General features: G+C 42.4%; 2 protein-coding genes across 9 annotated transcripts in view; one reads left to right on the plus strand and one right to left on the minus strand.

Moving 5' to 3' along the window:
- Positions 1–19969, minus strand: part of RALGPS2 (Ral GEF with PH domain and SH3 binding motif 2) — a 397229-nt gene that overhangs the window by 112655 nt on the left and 264605 nt on the right. The window lies entirely within an intron of this gene.
- Positions 1–19969, plus strand: part of ANGPTL1 (angiopoietin like 1) — a 49682-nt gene that overhangs the window by 23362 nt on the left and 6351 nt on the right. For all 3 annotated transcript variants that reach the window (XM_073593378.1, XM_073593377.1, XM_073593376.1), the window contains 2 exons: positions 14594–14787; positions 15400–15670. In XM_073593378.1, coding sequence (XP_073449479.1) covers positions 14594–14787; positions 15400–15670 — 465 coding nt within the window. The remainder of the gene's footprint in view (positions 1–14593; positions 14788–15399; positions 15671–19969) is intronic.

A 19969-nucleotide genomic window follows, 5' to 3' on the forward strand; every position in this document is an offset into this window, starting at 1 on the left:
AACCAACTGCACAGAGGAGGTAAGTATAACATAACATGTGTGTTATTTAAAAAAAAAACAACGCGAGCCTATACAATCACTTTAATGGTATTGAAGAGGAGGATCAAGATCAGGGTTAGGGTCCAGAAAAGTGGATTAGGTTATGTTAATGGCCAATTGTATGTGCTTAAAGGAGTAATATGTATGAATATGGATTCTTACAATAACAACCATTTGAGAGAAACGGCATTCTGCTTTTGGAGACCACATGGCAAACAGTCACTTTTATGTTGAAAAGTTCAAAAGTCCAACATGTCTGTGCAGGTTGACCCATCCTCCACAAATTGATACAGGCAGCTCAGAAATCATAAAAAAAAACAACCTGCCCCCCCCAAAAAACAGACGAAACATTGAACGTTCTACTTTCCTGCAGATGGTATTCTCAACTTATCCACTAGATGGTGTTGTATATAAAAAACTTTCTCAAGTTATAGTTTTGCTTGTGTGCCAATTAGGGAGATGTACACTAATGTCCTATCCCAGCGACACCCAGGGCATTATTGTGAGCAGAGACCAGCCAATGCCTGTCATAGGTCCTGACTCTTCCCCGTTTTACAAAAGGATAAACGTTTTACCCTTTTCTAGAATTATAATCAATTTATACCTAAACTAATACTTGAATATATATTTAATATGTTAAACCATATTGTAAGTTATATCAGGAAAAACAATTCTCATGCCTGTGATATTTTAGCTTAGAAGCTAAGTTTAAGTCTACTCGGTTGAGATTGGGATCCTTTCTCATCCATGCATTGTTTACACTAAGCAAAATGTAACAATACTATGTGCACTACCATTCATTTGCAATGGCACGCTAATGTACATATACTGCTGTCAACGCATCTGAAATACAGCACAGGTTGCTCGTTGCCAAACATCCGCCGCTTATAAAAAAAAAGCCTTTGGTTTCTCTTAACACAAAGCATGATAACTCATAAAAACGCAAGCATAAACACAACACATAGTATACATTACACATAGTATAAAGTATAAATTGGCCCTTAGTGATTGGGGTCCTGGGTTAGGGTTAAGGAGTATTTTCGAGTAAGTGAGAATTTAAGTCTTAGGATTTAGGTTAAAAAGCCAAAAACAATTTTTTTTCCATTTTGAATAGAACAGGAAATTGTTAAAACCCCTGCCAGTTTTTCTCTTGCCATCTGTGATCCATTCAAGACATTTCCTTTCACTTTCTGTCTTGCAGAAACGACAGAAAATAAGGGGACAACAAAAGTGAGCTGAACCCCCAATTTTGTATACAGGTGTCCCCTCTAAAAGATTTCCCCTCTGTTCCTGTTCTGGTGACAATTAAAACATTTTGGGATTTTCTCTCAATTTTAGTCCTAGTGATAGTTGGAACCAGAAGGAATAGGGGCGGCACAGTGGTGTAGTGGGTAGCACTCTCGCCTACCAACCACGACACTACCTGCCTGGAGTTTGCATGTTCTCCCTGTGCCTGCGTGGGTTTCCTCTGGGTACTCCAGTTTCCTCCCACACTCCAAAGACATGCTGGTAGGTTAATTGGATCCTGTCTAAATTGTCCCTAGTATGTATGAATGTGAGTTAGGGACCTTCGATTTCCTTTCACTTTCTGTCTTGCAGAAAGCTCCTTGAGGGTAGGGACAGATGTGAATGTACAATGTATATGTAAATTGACGGCGCTATATAAGTACCTGAAATAAATAAAATAAATAGTGAATCTCCCTAGTGGGGATACAGACCACAAAAATATAACAGGTGCTAACTTGTCAACACACTGTCAAAAAAAAAAAAAAAAGTTTTAGTTTAGAAAACACTAATTTTCAGTGTTAGGTTAAAGGTTAAATGTAGGGGTTAGGTTAAAGTGGAGTTCCAACCAAAAGTGGAACTTCCGCTCATTGTGCTCCCCCCCCCCCCCAATTTGGCACCTTACGGGGGGACAGCATACCTGTCTTTCACAGTTATGCTTTCCCCACCTCCGGGAGCCTCAGCAGCGGATATTGAAGAGGAATGGAGCAGCAGGGTTACCAACGTGAAGCCGAAAGGCTACACTGCTGGGTTCCCTTACTCGCAATGGAGGCGGCATGCACCAGACAGCTGATGGAAACATCAGCTGCGGTGCCGACATCTCTGGACTCCAGGACAGGTAAGTGTCCGATTATTAAAAGTCAGCAGCTGCAGTATGTGTAGCTGTTGGCTTAATTTTTGCAGCAGTGGGCAGACCTCCCCTTTAAGACTACATTCACACCTGCACTTTGGCCCAATGGCATGTACCTGCAAGCACCAGCAGTCATGATTTATTACTTACCCAACGTCTATCCCTGATGCAGGTGATTGCCACATAGCAATTACATGCAAGCAGCTAGAAATAGCTATAGAGAGCAGGCAGTCTCCCACTGCTTACAATGGGGCTGCCTCCTGCAGCTAATTGCAGGGACCCCCCCCCACTGGGGTTCTTATAGGTACAAATTGTGAGGCCAAAACGCAGGTGTGAATTTGGTCAAAGTGACAGGGTTAGGTGAACCATCAGGGATAGAGGTTGGGTAAGGGATAAATCATGATTCGAGGTTAATTTTTACATGTTTCCAGCACAGAAGATCCATAAACTAAAATACCAAAAAAAATATTGCACTAGTGCAGCCACAGGGTGCAGGAGGTGAAGTTTCCCGATAGAAATGGTTTCTTTTAAACTAGAACTATCACTCGCTACTTACTAGGCAAGTAGCAGGAAAGTGAATAGGGAAAGTATGTTCTGAATATGGAAAGGACAGAGACTTATTGCATTTAAAAAAGGATTTCCCTGCATCCTAATATAGAGTGACCTCGGGTAGGACTGGCTTCCTTTGCTATACGGCAGACACCAGGCAAACAAGACATTAGTGGAGGAAACGCAGATCTATGCAAACTTTATAACTTTCTAAATGCATTACTCTATGCAAGGAAGGATTTTACTTAATGAGGAGCTCCAGACAGGGCAAAAAAATTGATAAAATTTATTTTAATAAATATTTAAAATATGTGCTTTTTACATTTGTGAAGTGTTGGTCCCTCTAGGTTCTATGGCCATAATTCACAGTTCACTCTAAATTAATAACCTGTAAAAGGCATTTAACATGTCATCTATAGGCAATTTTGGGTACTACTGTATAGTATTTTGTCGTTTCACGGCATTTCCATTAACCCCTTCACGCCAACTGTACGCAAATATGCGGCCCCACTGCACTGGGCTTTTTTCAGTGGGGCTGCATATTTGTGTATCTCCCTTTGTGCTGAGAGTGCACCGAATGGAGACCGGGGACTCACTGAGAGCCCCAGGGCCCATTCTGATTGGGACCCAGAACTACCGGTTCCGGATCGCCTGAACGCTGTGATAGGTTCTGATTGGCTATCACAGTGATCAGTCACTGTAAAGCCCGCCCCCCGTGTTTTGTGTCTCTGAATGGACAAGAGAGCAAGAGATACGTTGTATCGTTCTATGTCTTTGCAGAAATACAAAAAAAAAAAAAAAAAGTAAATAAAATTTAAAAAGAAAAATGTAAAAAAAAAAAAAATATATAGATTAAGATTTTATCCAGGTCAGTGCCAAGGTCAGTGTTAGGGCCAAGGTCAGGGTCAGTATTTTGGACAGGATTTTTTTTTTTTTTTTAATTGGTATTGGGGTCAGAGTTTTAGGTAGGATAAAAACAAAAAAGCAAAGCAAAATGTGCCCCTATTGTTCCTGGGCTGTACTACGGGTACAAGCAACAACATACCTATATGTGGTATCGCTGTGATCGTCAGAATTTATTTTGGGTTGATCTTTGGTTATGGTAGTAGAAAGAAATATACAGTTAAAAAAAGTTAGAAAAAAAATATGTTTTTTTATTTTTTTTTTCTACTTTTATTATTTTGGGCCAGTTTTTCTTTTGTTTTTTTTTTTTTTTTTTTTTATTCTCAAAACACAGGAGATATCCATTACCACCAAAGCCTAATTTGTCCTGAAAAAAACCAAAGTATAATCCACCAGGATACACAAAATAGTTGTGATATGTACGGTTTTACGAACACATGTAAAAAATGCAAAATTGGGCTTGGGCATTTACATCTGTCTTACTCTTCGGAGCGAAGGAGTTAAAGCGGAGGTCCACCAAATTTTTTTTATTTTTTTTTAAAGTCAGCAGCTACAAATACTGCAGCTGCTGACTTTTAAAATAAGGACACTTGCCTGTCCTGGGCGCCCGCGATGTCGGCACCCGAGGCCGAACCAGCACTCGTCCTCGGATGCTACCGCCATCTTCGGTAAGGGAATCAGGAAGTCAAGCCTTGCGGCTTGACTTCCTGGTTCCCTACTGCGCATGCGCGAGTCGCGCTGCACAATCCGAATGGTCCCTGCTGACTCTGGGACCAGTGTGTCTCCCAGCAGACAGCAGGGGGGGGGACGGGAAGTGGCGTAGACCCCCGTGGGGGTCTATGCCAGGAAGTGGGTTCAAATACCTGTTTTATACAGGTATCTGCACCCCCCTCCCCCGTGAAAGGTGCCAAATGTGACAGCGGGGGGGGGGGGGGGGTTCCGAAAAGCAGAAATTCCATTTTTGTGTGCACCCCTGCTTTAAGAAAACATCTTCTATTGTGTCAGAATGTAACACATTCTGTGAGTGAAGTAGGGCATCCTGTCTTCTATCCACTTTTCCTCCACTCACAGAACCTGCTGTAATCTGTGGAGATACTACAAGGAGTTTTCTTACTAGAGGAGGGGGAGTAAAAATAGAGGACAGGCACTGAGACTTTCACAGCCCAACCCATGAAGAACCAGAATTTCACAGCTGCTAGGAGGATGCAACATTAGTAAATTTAAAGAATTATAACTCTGTTTTAGCTATACCTATAAAACTAAATAGAATAGTGAGTAGGGACTATAGTCAAATTAGTGATGGTTGGTCGCTATAAGTTATTTAATGTTTCTTCTGAAAACATCACCCGTCAAATGTGTAGGGTAAACTCTACACATGCCAGCTAATGAAATTAAAATAAACCAAAATTGCTAAATCATTAACTAGAAAAGAAAACAAAAGATCAGAGACCCCTTCATCAAGAAAGGGTTTACAAATCTTCCTGTAATGCAAATACAAGCACATAATGTATACATAAATGCCTCTATACACACACATTTGTTCACATTAAATATGATGTCACATTACCTTTAGCCTATGCACCCAAGATCATGTTTATAAATATTTATAAATATGCTCATGCTTGCTATGTAACAAGATTTAAACTTAATTTGCTTGTTACAAAGTGTGCTCCTATCACGCTGTACATCTTTTATGTCTGTAGCCCCATCTGTCCATGGCAACCAAACATTTACCATTTAGGGCAGCTTAGAGGAAAAGGGGAGGCTAATTACTGCCTAAAAGTTTTTCCATGCACAAATTTGTAGTACCCTTCCACAAAATTAGAACCAAGAATTTTCTCTGAAATGCCTTGAAGATTTAAAAAAAGTTTTCTGCCCCTTCCAGCTTTTTCATTGTAACATGTGTGATTGGGGTAGATTCTGCTCAGCCAGAGGATTCCCTTTCCCCATTCACTGTAATAAGTGAAAGAATGTAAATGGAGAAGAAGGCAGGAGGCATGTCTCCGTCGGATCATCTTTAGTGCAGCTGAGTCAAGAGATCCGAAGCTATTAGTCCCCAGAGAATCAGAATTTCAGCTGCAGGAAGAGGACAGGGCAGCTCTGCAGTGAAGATTTCAGTAGAATCCAGCAGCCTGCACATCATAGGACATACGTCGTTATAGGTAAATGTTGTGACTAAAGCGGTTGAGAAAAAAAAAGTTTGTATCCAAACTTCAGCTTTAAAAACAAACCATAACTATCCTCTAACACTAGGCATTGTGGACCAATTCATCCACCATTCATGTCTCCATAACAAGTTCACCCTTGACAACTTCGATTTCTAAACAGTTTATCAAGCAAAACCAAAATGATCCTGTTCCTAGCAGTAACTTCTGACAAAACACCATACTTTACGTCCATTAAACGGAAATATGAAAATGTTCGACTGTCAGTTTAACAAACATTTTTCTGCTTTTCTCAAAGGTTACTCACTTGCCTAGCACATGTCAGTGGAAATTCATGGGTAATTTGTTAGCAGAAAATTCCATAACAGTAAAACAAAGGAATGTAAAGTCTATTCAATGATTTGTAGTGTGTAGATGTAAAAAGGCATCAGGTTAATGTTATCTATGTGTTTATACATTAAAAAACACACACTACGTACAACGATTAAAGGAGTTCTATGGTCACAGCATACACTTTGATTTACTAACAGCATTAAAATAGCAATACAAAATTATAATTGATAACCCAAAAGAACCTTACTTGAAAATAACTTCATGTTATGAGGACTGCCTGTCTGCTGGCCATCTCTTTCTACAGGTCCTGGATTCCCAACTCGCTTAGCAGATTCTCCTTTGCCATTTACTTTCGCTTTCTAAAGACTACATATCCCAGGGGACCTTGCTGCCTGCAAACAGTGGTTCCTGGACTGACGCTGCCTCCTAAAAACCCTTCTATCAGCGCCTCTATTACTGTATATCCTGCACCAGCTACATAGGAAAGGGGTAATAGGTATGCTGTGTGTGCGGTGCTTCCGTTTAGTAGTAAAATCATACCTCATTACAAACTGGCTCCACTAGATTTCTGGGAGCTGCGGGCATGAGCAACAGCTAACGGCCTTGTGATATTTCACAGAATACAAGACGTTTTGTGATTGGAAAAAGGGGATGAAGGGGCAGGGATGCAAACAATTTCTCATTTTCCAATCATAGAAAGTCTTGTATCCTGTAAAAAAAAAAAAAACAAAGAAAAAACCAAGGCTTTTTGTGAGTGGTGCAATTGGAGACCCGCACTGTCGTCAGATTTGTCCAGTGTAAGTTTACCTTACAGATTTTCTGTATTGTATTGCTTGTATTGCTTTAAATTAAGTAGTGCAATAATTAAACTAGGTATACACTATGCCTTCCTTTTTAAGCAACTATGCAATTGGTAGGAAATGTGACTTTTAGAGGCACAAAAATTTATAAAGTGAACATTCGTACATGGTTAGTAATGAAACAGGATTAAACTATGCAAAAATTACCATTCTATTATTATTATTATTCTACAGGATTTATATAGCGCCAACAGTTTACGCAGCTCTTTACAATATAAAAGGAGACAATACAGTTACAATACAATAAAAAACAAGAGAATTAAGAGGGCCCTTCTCAGAAGAGCTTACAATCTAATAGGGTGGGGCAGGTGGTACGAAAGGTTATAACTGTGGGGAATGAGCTGATGGAAGTGGTAGGAGATTCGTTGGAGACGTGATAGGCTTTCCTGAAGAGATGAGTTTGCAGGGATCGCCTGGAGGTAGCAAGAGTAGGGGATAGCCGGACCAGTGGAGGTAGTAATTTCCAGAGGATGGGAGAGGCTCTGGAGAAAACCTGGAGACGAGCATGGGAGGAAGAGACGAGAGAGCTTGAGAATAAGAGGTCTTGAGAAGAGCAGAGAGGACGATTTGGGTGATATTTGGAGACAAGATTGGTGATGTAGCTCGGGGCAGAGTTGCGAATGGCTTTGCATGTTGTGGTTAGTATTTTGAATTTAATTCGCTGGGTGATTGGGAGCCAGTGTAGGGATTGGTGGAGAGGGTTGGCAGACACTGAGCGGTTGGTAAGGTGGATAAGTCTGGCAGCAGCATTCATGATAGATTGAAGAGGGGATAGCCTATGGAGAGGCAGGCCAATGAGAAGGGAGTTGCAATAGTCAAGGCGAGAGATAACAAGGGAGTGAATTAGGAGCTTTGTGGTTTCAATTGTTAAAAAGGGGAGAATTTTAGAGATGTTACAGAGGTGAATTCTACAAACTTTTGACATGACTGGCTTGGGGTTGAAATGACAAGTCAGAGTCTAGGGTTACACCTAGTACCCTGGCATGAGGGGAGGGACTGATAGTTGCATTGTTGATTTTGATGGAAAAGTCATGGAGGGGGGCACATGCAGGGGGGAATATTAATAGCTCAGATTTAGAGAGATTTATTTTAAGGAAGTGGTGTGACATCCATGTTGATATGTCAGTTAGTAATGCGAGAGGAGACTGAAGGAGTGAGGTGAGGAGTAGACAGATTTGGGTGTCATCGGCGTATAAGTGGTATTGGAACCAGTGGGCGGTTATCAAGTGACCAGGGGAGGTGGTGTAGGTAGATAAGAGAAGGGGTCCAAAAACAGAGCCTTGGGGGACCCCCACAGAAAGGGGAAATGGAGAGGAGGAGACAGTTGTAGGTAACACTGAAGGAGCGCTGTGATAAATAGGCAGAGAACCAGGATAGAGCAGAATCTCGGAGGCCAAGGGAATGTAGTTTATTGAGAAGAAGCGGGTGGTCAACAGTATCAAAGGCTGCAGAGAGGTCAAGCAGTAGGAGTATGGAGTATTGGCTGTTGGTTTTTAGCAGTTAGGCCCCTTTCACACTGGGGCGGTTTGCAGGCGTTCTTGCGCTAAAAATAACGCCTGCAAACCGCCCCTAAACAGTCTCCACTGTTTGTTCAGTGTGAAAGCCCGAGGGCTTTCACACTGAAGCGGTGCGCTAGCAGGACGGTAAAAAAAGTCCTGTCAGCCGCATCTTTGGAGCGGTGAAGGAGCGGTGTGTTTGAAATCAATGGGACAGCGTGGCTATACCGCGGCTATAGCCGCGCTGTACGAGCGATTTTAACCCTTTTTCGGCCGCCAGCACGGGGTTAAAACCGCACCGCTAGCGGCCGAATACCGCCGCAAAAACATCGCTAAAAATAGCGCTGTTTTACCGCCGACGCCCCCACCGCCCCAGTGTGAAAGGGGCCTAAGTAAATTGTTAGTGAGTTTTAGTAAGGCAGTTTCCGTGGAGTGCTACGAGCGAAAGTCAGACTTAGACCCCTTTCACACTGGGGCGGTTTGCAGGCGTTATTGCGCTAAAAATAGCGCCTGCAAACCGACCCAAAACAGCCGCTGCTGTTTGTTCAGTGTGAAAGCCCGAGGGCTTTCACACTGAAGCGGTGCGCTGACAGGAGAAGAAAAAAACTCCTGCCAGCCGCATCTTTGGAGCGGTGAAGGAGCGGTTTATTCACCGCTCCTAAACCGCTCCTGCCCATTGAAATCAATGGGACAGCGCGACTATAGCCGCGCTAAACGAGCGGTTTTAACCCTTTTTCGGCCGCCAGCGGGGGGTTAAAACCGCACCGCTAGCGGCCGAATACCGCGGTAAAGCAGCGCTATAAATAGCGCTGTTTTACCGCCGACGCCCCCTACCGCCCCAGTGTGAAAGCAGCCTAATGGGTCAAGAAGGTTATTTTCGCTGAGGTAGGAGCTAAGACGGTTGTACACTAAGCGTTCTAGAAGTTTAGAGGTGAATGGGAGCAATGAGATGGGTCTTAAGTTGTTTAGATTGGTGGGGTCCAGTGAGGGATTTTTAAGTATGGGAGTGATCTGCGCATGTTTTGGAGGGGAGGGGAGGGGAAGGTGCCACTAGAGAGGGAGAGATTGAAGATGTGAGTGAGGGAGCATAGGATAGAAGAAGAGGGTAGCCGTAGTAGTGAGAGAACAGGATCAAAGGGACAATTGGTTAGGTGGGCATCTGAGAAAAGTTTTGTAACCTCTTCAGTAGTAGCCAATTCAAAAGAGGAGAGTGTTGAATGTGCCGTTAGGCAAGGTATGTTGGGTGGGGAAGATGTACGCACAGTGGAGGTGTCCTCACGAATTGCATCAATGTTGTCTTTTAAGTGATTGGCAATCTCTTGGGCAGTGAGTGAGTTAGTGGGTAGAGGGGGTGGGGGACGAAGCAGAGAGAAAAAGGTTGAGAAGAGCCGACGGGCACTGGAAGACAAAGTATTAATGAGAGAAACAAAGTAGGCTTGTTTGGCAGCATGGAGGCAGGAATTGTATTTTAGAAGGGCAGATTTATATAGGGTGAAGTCTTGCAGGCATTTGTTTTTACGCCACAGTTGTTCAAGAGCACAGCAATGTCTCTTGAGATTTCTAGTGTCAGTTTGCCAAGGTTGTAATGGTCGGGGCCTGATTCTGAGTGTGGTCAGAGGAGCAAGTGCATCTAGTGATGATGAGAGCGAACTGTTGTAGCCAGGTGGCCAGGTTAGGACAGGACAGGGGAGAGATTATGTCATATAGGTGGTCAGTAGTATAACAGAGAAGAGAAGGGTTAAGGTGGCGAAGGTTCCTACAAGTAATTGTTTGCTGCTTGGGGGGATGGGTGGTTGGAGGCAAGGATACAGTTAAACTAATGAGGTTGTGATCAGAGAGAGGAAAGGGGGTGTTTGTGAGGTTGCCAGGGTAGCAGAGATAGAAGAATACAAGGTCAAGGGTATTACCATTGGAGTGAGTGGAAGTATGTGTCCATTGTGTTAGGTCAAAAGATGAGGTTAAGTCGAGAAGTTTAGCTGTAGTTGGGCTGTTAACATTGACAGCAATGTTCAAGTCACCAAGAATGATTGTGGGTATTTCAGAGGAGAGAAAGTAGGGTAGCCAGGCAGCAAAGTCATCAAGAAAGCACGATACTGGTCCAGGAGGCTGATAAATTGCTGCAATCCTCAGAGAAATAGGAGAAAACAGACGAATACGGTGCATCTCAAAAGAAGGGGATAGGAAGGCTTGGAAGGTGCTTTGTGGGGATAGAAGGAATCCAACTCCTTCTCCTTTCTGTCTGTTGGGTCTGGGGGAGTGAGCCCAATGGGGGCCACCATGGGAGAGGGCAGCAGGAGAAGCGGAGTCCAAATTTTGAAGCCATGTTTCGGTAATGGTGAGTATGTTAAAGCCATGAAAGATGAAGGGGTCATGTACAGATGTTAGCTTGTTACAGATGGAGCAGGCATTCCAAAGGACGCATGAGATAGGTGGGCTGCTTTGAGGAAGCAGGGGGATAGAAATTAAACTGAGTGTATTGCGGTGGTTACCAGAGGAGGAGCAATATTGGATACGTGGCTTGCAGTTGGAAAATGGCGGACCAGGATTAGGAGAAATGTCACCTGAGGGCGAGGAAGGCAAGATAGGAGTGGGATGTGCATGAGCGCACGTGTCTAGCGGCCCTGGTGTTTATGCCAGCATGTGGGTGCAGCAATGGCAGGAGATATGTGGAGGGGTAGAGTAAGGATAATTTGAGGATAGGAGAAGGAAGAGAATGAGGAGCATGTTAGTGGATAGAGTGGGAATCTTACTTGATAAAAAAAATAAATAAAAAAATAATAGAATAGAACAGTTCATCGTTACAGTTCACCTAAATATTAAATACAATTTTGTCCAACCTGAAACAAAAAGTCTTCCTTCAAATTTCAAAAATGAGCTGCAATCTATGTGCAGTGGAGTTTCCTCGGCTATAACTGAATACTCGCCTTTCTGTAACATTTGCCTACCTCTTTCATCAGTCCCTTGAAGAGACATCCACATCTCAGATTAAACTGTCAACTCTTTCACAATAGCTAAAACTAATTATTAACAGATGCTGCTGTTCAGATTGTATTACAAATTTAAACATAAAATATTAATTATATCCTCGTGACATTGACTGCGTGTTGTCCGAGTAGTTTTCATACATGCGCTACTTCCCATCAATCATATATTAAAAGGGTTTTCAAGAGAAAAGGAATTTTCATTGAAAAAAAAAAAAAGATAGAAAAAGCACTAGGTCATTTAAAACACAAAGTTACACAACTACTCTTAGAAAAGACATAGAAAAAATAGAAAAAGAAATATAAGCTTTATTCAGAGGACTGAAGAATGCCACGTCAATATTGAAACGAACATCCCTGGGATCCTGAGGGGCCTTGCAGAAAGCAGGTTAGAAAAAAATTCACAATTTCTACCAAACAAACAAAAGTCTCTGTTTTCATTCTGGTGGTACATAACGTCATGCTGGGAGAACAATAAGACAAAGACTAAACATATTAAACTATTCATCTTCTGCCTCATCAACTCCAACCTATCTAGGCCACTCTACTGCAGACAGTTCCCGGGTTACAAACAAGATAGGGTCTATAGGTTTGTTCTTAAGTTGAATTTGTATGCAAGTTGGAACAGGTACATTTTTTTAAGCGTAGCTCCAACCACAAAAACACAAAGTTTTTTGGATAGCAGAGGTAAGGGTTAACACCCCTGTAACATTTGTTCTGCTATCTATGTTCCTGTTCAGAAGATTTCACCTTACTTTCTGTCCATGCGACAATTGGTTTTTAAAGTTTTTGGTTGTTGTGGAATATAGGATTGGTGAAACTTTTCCCACGATAACTCTTATAGGGGTGAATTTCCCTTCCTAGGGGTAGATTTCCTCTCACTTCCTGTTGTCTCCCTCCGTTTGTAAGTATGAGTCATATGCAAGTCGGATGTTTGTAACCCGGGGACCGTATGTATCCCATAAACAGTCACAGCTCAGAGGCTCCAGATACAGCTGGCTTCTGGCAGGAAAACTATAGCACATGTCTCCAGTATTGCACCTTACAACATACAATATAAATACTCTGAATATCCCCACAGTGTAACACCATACTGGTAGGTGCAAGAGGACATAGAAAACGTGTATATTTTTACAGCACGATACAAGAACCCCAAATAGCTATTCTCACAACAACCAAACAGACCATAGCAAAAGCATGAACACCACCTACTCTAAACACCATATAGGTCAAATCAAGATTGTCATGGATGACGGTCAATGACAAAATGACTGCTATACTGAATGATAGAATGGCCTCCTTTGAGAAAGTGTAGTGCTTATGGATAGACCACTACCTACCTCCAGCTGTCTACTAAACCTTCAAATCCGATCAACTAAACCACCAAGTGGTTCTTGCAACTATGATCACCCGGTCACAGATCCCCTGATCCTTTGCCCTCCCCTACCTTCCTAGCCATTCTCATCTGTCTCTTCTCACCCACCATGCAAACTGTACAATACTCTTGGCTTGTACACTGTTGTACCCATAAACTGACAATATACATAACTCATTCTGCTGTAACAGATCTGTATAGTACAACTTTGAACAACAATCTTTCAAACATGGGCTGTCTTTTTGTAAAGATAAAACCGTTAAAAGGTTTTAATAAAAAAGAAAACTTCACAAAATCGCTCTCACAATAAATATTAGCATGGCCTGCAGTCGTATAGTAACTGACGGCCTTTTCACCTTTATGGACTTTCTGCAGCCTAGGCAGTTAAAGCGATTGTAAAGTCTCATTTTATTTTTTCCCTATAAAAATAACAAACATGTTATACTTACCTGCTCTGCTGCAGTGGATTTGCACAGAGCAGCCCAGATCCTCCTCTTTTCGGGTCCTCCTTCTGTGCTCCTGGCCCCTCCCTCCTGTTCAGTGCCCCCACAGCAAGTAGCTTGCTATAGGGTCAACCGAGCTGAGTCACAGCTCCCTGTGTCCATTCAGACAAGCAGCCCCGACCCAGCCCCCTCTCTCCCTTAAGTGGCTAGACTATTTTGATTGACCGCAGTGGGAGCCAATTGCGCCCCTGCTGTGTCTCAGGCAATCAGGAAGGAGAATCTCGGGTGGCCAAGGGACTCGTGGACATCGCTGTACAGAGAGGGACCTCAGGTAAGTGTCAGGGGGGCCGAGTCCGGCTGCTGCACACAGAAGGCTTTTTATTTTAATGCATAGAATACAAGATAAAAACCTTCTGCCTTATCACGTTAACCGTTGAGTCAATCCTGTTGTAACATGAAATCACTCACTAGACTAGGGCAACAGATACTGTCCGAATTGTATTAAATTGTATGATACGACTTTATATAAAGGCTTTACAACAAAATCCAAGACTAGCATACTCTCATTACTACTGGACCTTGGCCCCATCTGGATTATTGTAGCCTCTATCATAGCAGACAACTAAACTTCAATATTCAGTCCACAACATTGCTGACGAAATACCAAACCTTTGACCAACTTCCCCATTCCACAAATACCATAAACCTATTTACAGAATACTTACAAACTGTCATTTTTGTAAGCGTGCTACCATGTATTTACAGACTCTACACAAACTGACACTTCCTGGTAAAAACAAAATACAGAAAATATGTAAGTATAAGGTCTGAGGTACAAAATACAAGCAATGGTTTAAAAATACTGAAATGGGAAAAAGGTTGCAAAAGCTAAAAAAAAAAAAAAAAAATCTACATGAAGACGCAAAAGTTCCAACTTTAGTTATTACTTTACTATTTGAATCCTGCACTGAAATAACACAACACGATTATATATAAAGAGGATGCATTTTCATTAGAAGTGGAGCTACTGAATATAAAGTATTGATTTTACATTCTAATGTTCATCAGCATTCTTTTGATTAAAATGGATATTTTTTTTTTTGGGAAGCAGTTTTTGACAATTAAACCTTTTTAAACTAACACATATAGAGATGGACTGTGTGAAGGTTACGTATCTCAATGCTGGACTTCTTAACAATAAAGTGCGCTGCAGTGAGTCAGAAGTAATCAAAACATTTTAAGCGTAGACAATACAATGCTAGGGGAGACATTTACATTTTTATTGTAATAAAACTGTACCCATGACTTTCAACAGGCCCATTCAAAGACTGTAAACATGCCAGAGAATCGGGATTCACCAGCAGTGGTATTTACTTGATAAAGCCCACCAATGCCAATAGTCCCATGCAGATATGGTGTGAGAATAATCTGGACCCTGGAGGCTGGGCGGTGATACAGAGAAGAATTGATGGATCTGCTAACTTTTTCAGGAACTGGGAGACATATAAGGTGAGCACAAACATCTATGCTAACAAGTTATAAAATTCATCCATTACCTAGTTTTGCCATAGTTAAATCTTAAAGAATAATTGGAAGATTCAAAAGTTAGCCAACGTGAGCAATATTGTACAAACTGGAGTGGCTCACAAATTTTAGTAACAAATAGTTTCCCTTAGTTCAGTCAGCAAAGTGAAAAGCATCACCTCAAAATAGATTAAATTACTGTAACTTACAGAGAACTTGGTGGCTGCACATCTAAAATGCAACATGCAATATTTGAATACACCTAAAACCAATGCTATGGCGTGCACAGCCCCATTTCCACCATCATTCCCCTTTAGGTGCTCTCTCTCATTCATATAAAACATAATCACACTAACCATATAAATAAGCAAATTCTGGTTGCCCTGATGCCTCTGACAGGGTACACCAGAGGGTACGTATATAGTACTACTGTGTGCAAAAAGCAATATATAATTAATTTTGTTAGACTTTGTGTTCTAAATCATGTAAAGATGTTAAACCACAATCTAAACAAATACATGTCACTACTACGCACTTTAGTATTAAAATAGCAATTAAGCAGTATAATACAATCACTGCACAATTTTTCCTGTATAGAAAGGCTTTGGAAACATCGATTCAGAGTATTGGCTGGGATTAGAGAGCATCTATCAGCTGTCAAACCAGGATAACTATAAACTGCTGATTGAACTGGAAGACTGGAATAATAAGAAGGTCTATGCTGAATATAGCAGCTTCCGTCTAGAGCCAGAGACTGACTTCTACAGGCTTCGATTGGGGACATATCAGGGCAATGCTGGAGACTCCATGGTTTGGCACAATGGGAAGCAGTTTACAACACTGGACAGAGACCGGGACATGTATACAGGTGAGGACCACATAGATAAACCTAAGAGTAATAAAACACATGGTGCAGGCACAGCCCCATTGCAAGGGATAATTTTTTTTTTTTCTGGAGTTGGGTTTTAAGTAAACATGATGAACGCCCCTTGCCATGAGAAAATAAGGTAATCTTGCAGCAGATAACCAGGGATGCACAACTGTGTGTTTCTAGTTCTCAGGCCACCAGATGTCAAATTGAAAAACAAGTCTATTATCATGTTGCCTACAGATACTGCTAAATTTGCTCTAGGCATCCAAGCTTCTAAAAACTCTGGCCATACATGGACAACTCTTTCATCAGCTGAAAGAGTGAGCTGAGAACTGCCTCTTCTTATAAAGGCTGCCGTATCCACAAATCCAAATCATGACTCAAATGATTCTCATCCCGAAGGATATTTTTCAAGGTGAATTATACTGAAAAGCCCACAATTTGTTTTACATTTTCTTTGCTTTGGAATATTAGCTTTTGCTTTCTCCATTACTTTATCCTGTTAATGTAATCAACACTCAGCTCGCAGGTCACATTTTACAGTCGGGGCATTTTAAAGCAAGATGCACAGCAACAACCTATGCTGTAGTAGCAAAATATTTCAGCTTTACCTTAAAAATGGCAGTTGAATCACTGCAGAGACTCTAGCCAGTCTCTCTGGATGTTCACACGAGGTTGGGGAGGGTCAGTCGATGGTACAATCAGGCGGATGAGTGGCCATTTTACCGCCATCCTCCCCCCCCTGAACACTATAGAGAGAAGCTCAGAGGTGTATTATTATTATACAGGATTTATATAGCACCGACAGTTTACACAGCGCTTTACAACATTAGGGCAGACAGTACAAGTAGAATACAATTCAATACAGGAGGAATCAGAGGGCCCTGCTCGTTAGAGCTTACAATCTAGGAGGGAAGGTCAAGTTATACAACAGGGTACCAGCTGTGGGGGATGAGCTAATGGAGAAAATAGTGCAGTTGTTAGATGAAGGCAGGGTAGGCTTCTCTGAAGAAGAAAGTTTTCAGGGATCACCTAAAAGTGGATAAATTTGGAGACAGTCTGACAGCTTGGGGTAGGGAATTCCAGAGAATGGGTGAGGCTCGGGAGAAGTCCTGGAGGCAGATATGGGAGGAGGTGATGAGGGAGCTAGAGAGTAGGAGGTCTTGGGAGGAACGGAGAGGGCGATTAGGTTGGTATTTTGAGACTAGGCTAGTGATGTAGCTGGCGGCAGAGTTGTGGATGGCTTTGTAACTTATTGTTCATATTTTGAATTTAATTTGTTGGGCGAGTGGCCCAACAAATGGAGGGATTGGCAGAGAGGGGTAGCAGACACTGAGCGGTTTGTAAGGTGGATGAGTCTGGCAGCAGCATTCATGATGGACTGAAGGGGGGATAGTCTATTTAAAGGTAAGCCAATGAGGAGGGAGCTGCAGTAGTTGAGGCGAGAGATAACCAGTGAGTGAATCAGGAGCTTTGTGGTTTCATTGGTTAGAAAGGGACATAGTTTAGAGATGTTGCGGAGGTTGAGGCGGCAAGCTTTGGAAAGTGATTGGATGTGGGGTCGAAAGGAGAGTTCAGAATCCAGGATAACACCTAGTACCCTGACATGTGGGGACGGGTGGATGGTTGTGCTATTGCCCTTGACAGACAAGTCAGGGGAAGAGGCACGTGGGGGAGTTAATATTATAAGCTCGGTTTTGGACAAGTTGAGTTTGAGGAAGTGGTGTGACATCCATGCAGATATGTCGGTTAGTAAGTTAGTGATGCGTGAGGAGACTGATGGCGTGAGTTGAGGGGTGGAGAGATAGATTCGTCGTCAGCGTAGAAATGATACTGAAAGCCGTGAGAAGCTATCAGCTGACTCAGGGAAGAGGTGTAGATTGAAAATAAAAGAGGTCCAAGAACAGAACCTTGGGGGACCCCGACAGAGAAGGGAAAAGGAGTGGAGGAAGTAGAATTGTAAGTGACACTGAAGGTGCGTTGGGATACGTAGGATGAGAGCTACTGAAGAGCACAGTCACGGAGACCGAGGGAGTAAAGTTTTTTGAGGAGGAGGGGGTGGTCAACCGTGCCAAAGGCAGCTGAAAGATCCAGAAGTAGGAGTACAGAATAGTGTCCGTTGGTTTTTGCATTTAGTAGGCGATTTGTGAGTTTTAAAAGGGCAGTTTCTGTGGAGTGTTGAGGGCGAAATCCAGATTGAAGGGGATCAAGAAGGTTGTTCTTCATGAGGTGGTCACTCAGTTGGTTGTAAACCAGGCGTTCAAGGAGTTTAGAGGAAAGGGGGAGCAAGAAGATAGGGCGTAGGTTAAGATTGGTAGGGTCCAAGGATGGCTTTTTAAGTATGGGGGTGACCAGTGCATGTTTTAGAGCATTGGGGAAGATACCAGAGGCGAGGGAGAGATTGAAGAGATTAGAGAGTGTAGGATGGCGTCAGAGGGCGACTGTAGCATTTGAGAGGGAATAGGGTCCAGGGGACAGGTGGTTAGGTGGGCAATGGAAAGGAGTTTAGCAACTTCTAGGCTGCGCTGCTAGTACAAACACATGATCATATTAACTGAAACCACCATGATTATGGATGAACACAAGTGAATTATTTCATAACATAAAATGTGCACATAAATCACATGCAAAAAATGATGAGTGAAACATTCAGTGAACAAAAAACAATTAAATAATGTCCATATAGTCATAAACTGGAAGTCTTGTGGGTGTAGAAAATGATTGGATAGAGGGAGAAAGACACCCTTCCTTCAAGTGATATAAAGGTTATCTCCGTGAGGAGCGTGATGTTTAAAAAGAAGTTCCTCCACCTCAAGTAAGGTAAGCCCCTTACCAGATCCAAAGATCTCCTGTCAGAGAGATCATACACACAGGTGGCTGTGTCCCCCAGCCACTGGGTCTCTGTCAGTGTGTAGATCAAAAGCCACCTCTCCAGGGAATCAACCTAAAAGGTGATTTATCCGCTCACAGACCATGGATAAATGAAAAAGAAATACTCCATAGTGTAATCCAGTTTAAAATCCACTTTAATATATAAAAGAAAAGCACTTACAATTTGTGCAGTATAAGATCGCTTCTAAAAACTATGTAGCGCCGGCCGGCTTCAGCTGCTGCCCGTTCCTTCCGGGTTCAGCGTGTTATGGTGGTGGTGACGTCAGCACGCCGCTCCTCCCTACGCCGTTTCGACAAATCTGTCGTCTTCCTGGGTACCCCTGTCGAAACGGCGTAGGGAGGAGCGGCGTGCTGACGTCACCACCACCATACCACGCTGAACCCGGAAGGAACGGGCAGCAGCTGAAGCCGGCCGGCGCTACATAGTTTTTAGAAGCGATCTTATACTGCACAAATTGTAAGTGCTTTTCTTTTATATATTAAAGTGGATTTTAAACTGGATTACACTATGGAGTATTTCTTTTTCATTTATCCATGGTCTGTGAGCGGATAAATCACCCTTTAGGTTGATTCCCTGGAGAGGTGGCTTTTGATCTACACACTGACAGAGACCCAGTGGCTGGGGGACACAGCCACCTGTGTGCATGATCTCTCTGACAGGAGATCTTTGGATCTGGTAAGGGGCTTACCCTACTTGAGGTGGAGGAACTTCTTTTTAAACATGACGCTCCTCACGGAGATAACCTTTATATCACTTGAAGGAAGGGTGTCTTTCTCCCTCTATCCAATCATTTTCTACACCCACAAGACTTCCAGTTTATGACTATATGGACATTATTTAATTGTTTTTTGTTCACTGAATGTTTCACTCATCATTTTTTGCATGTGATTTATGTGCACATTTTATGTTATGAAATAATTCACTTGTGTTCATCCATAATCATGGTGGTTTCAGTTAATATGATCATGTGTTTGTACTAGCAGCGCAGCCTATAAATTGTATAGTTAGTAAGGTGGAGGTTGTTTCACATCTAAGGTTGCAGCAGCATTTTACATTTCAATTTTTGGTTTGAGATATTTGTTTTTTATCTAACACATGTGGGGATCATTTCCACTTATGGGATAGCGCAGTATTATCTATGATATTACAGTTTAGCAACTTCGTCTGTAGTAGCAGATTTGAATAGTGGGTGTGTCAGTTGTGCCTGTTGACATGGGGTCTTAGCTGGGGGAGATACCTGTAGAGTGGAGTTTTCATCACGGATCTTGTTTTTGAAGTGATTAGCGATCTCCTGGGCAGTGAGTCAGTGGGTGGAGGCGGTGGAGGACAAAGTAGAGAGTTGAAGGTAGAGAAGAGTTTACGGAGACTGGATGAGAAGGTGTTAATAAGAGTTGTAAAATAGG

This window comes from Aquarana catesbeiana, linkage group LG07, assembly GCF_042186555.1.
Source record: "Aquarana catesbeiana isolate 2022-GZ linkage group LG07, ASM4218655v1, whole genome shotgun sequence".
Classification (NCBI taxonomy): Eukaryota; Metazoa; Chordata; class Amphibia; order Anura; family Ranidae; genus Aquarana; species Aquarana catesbeiana.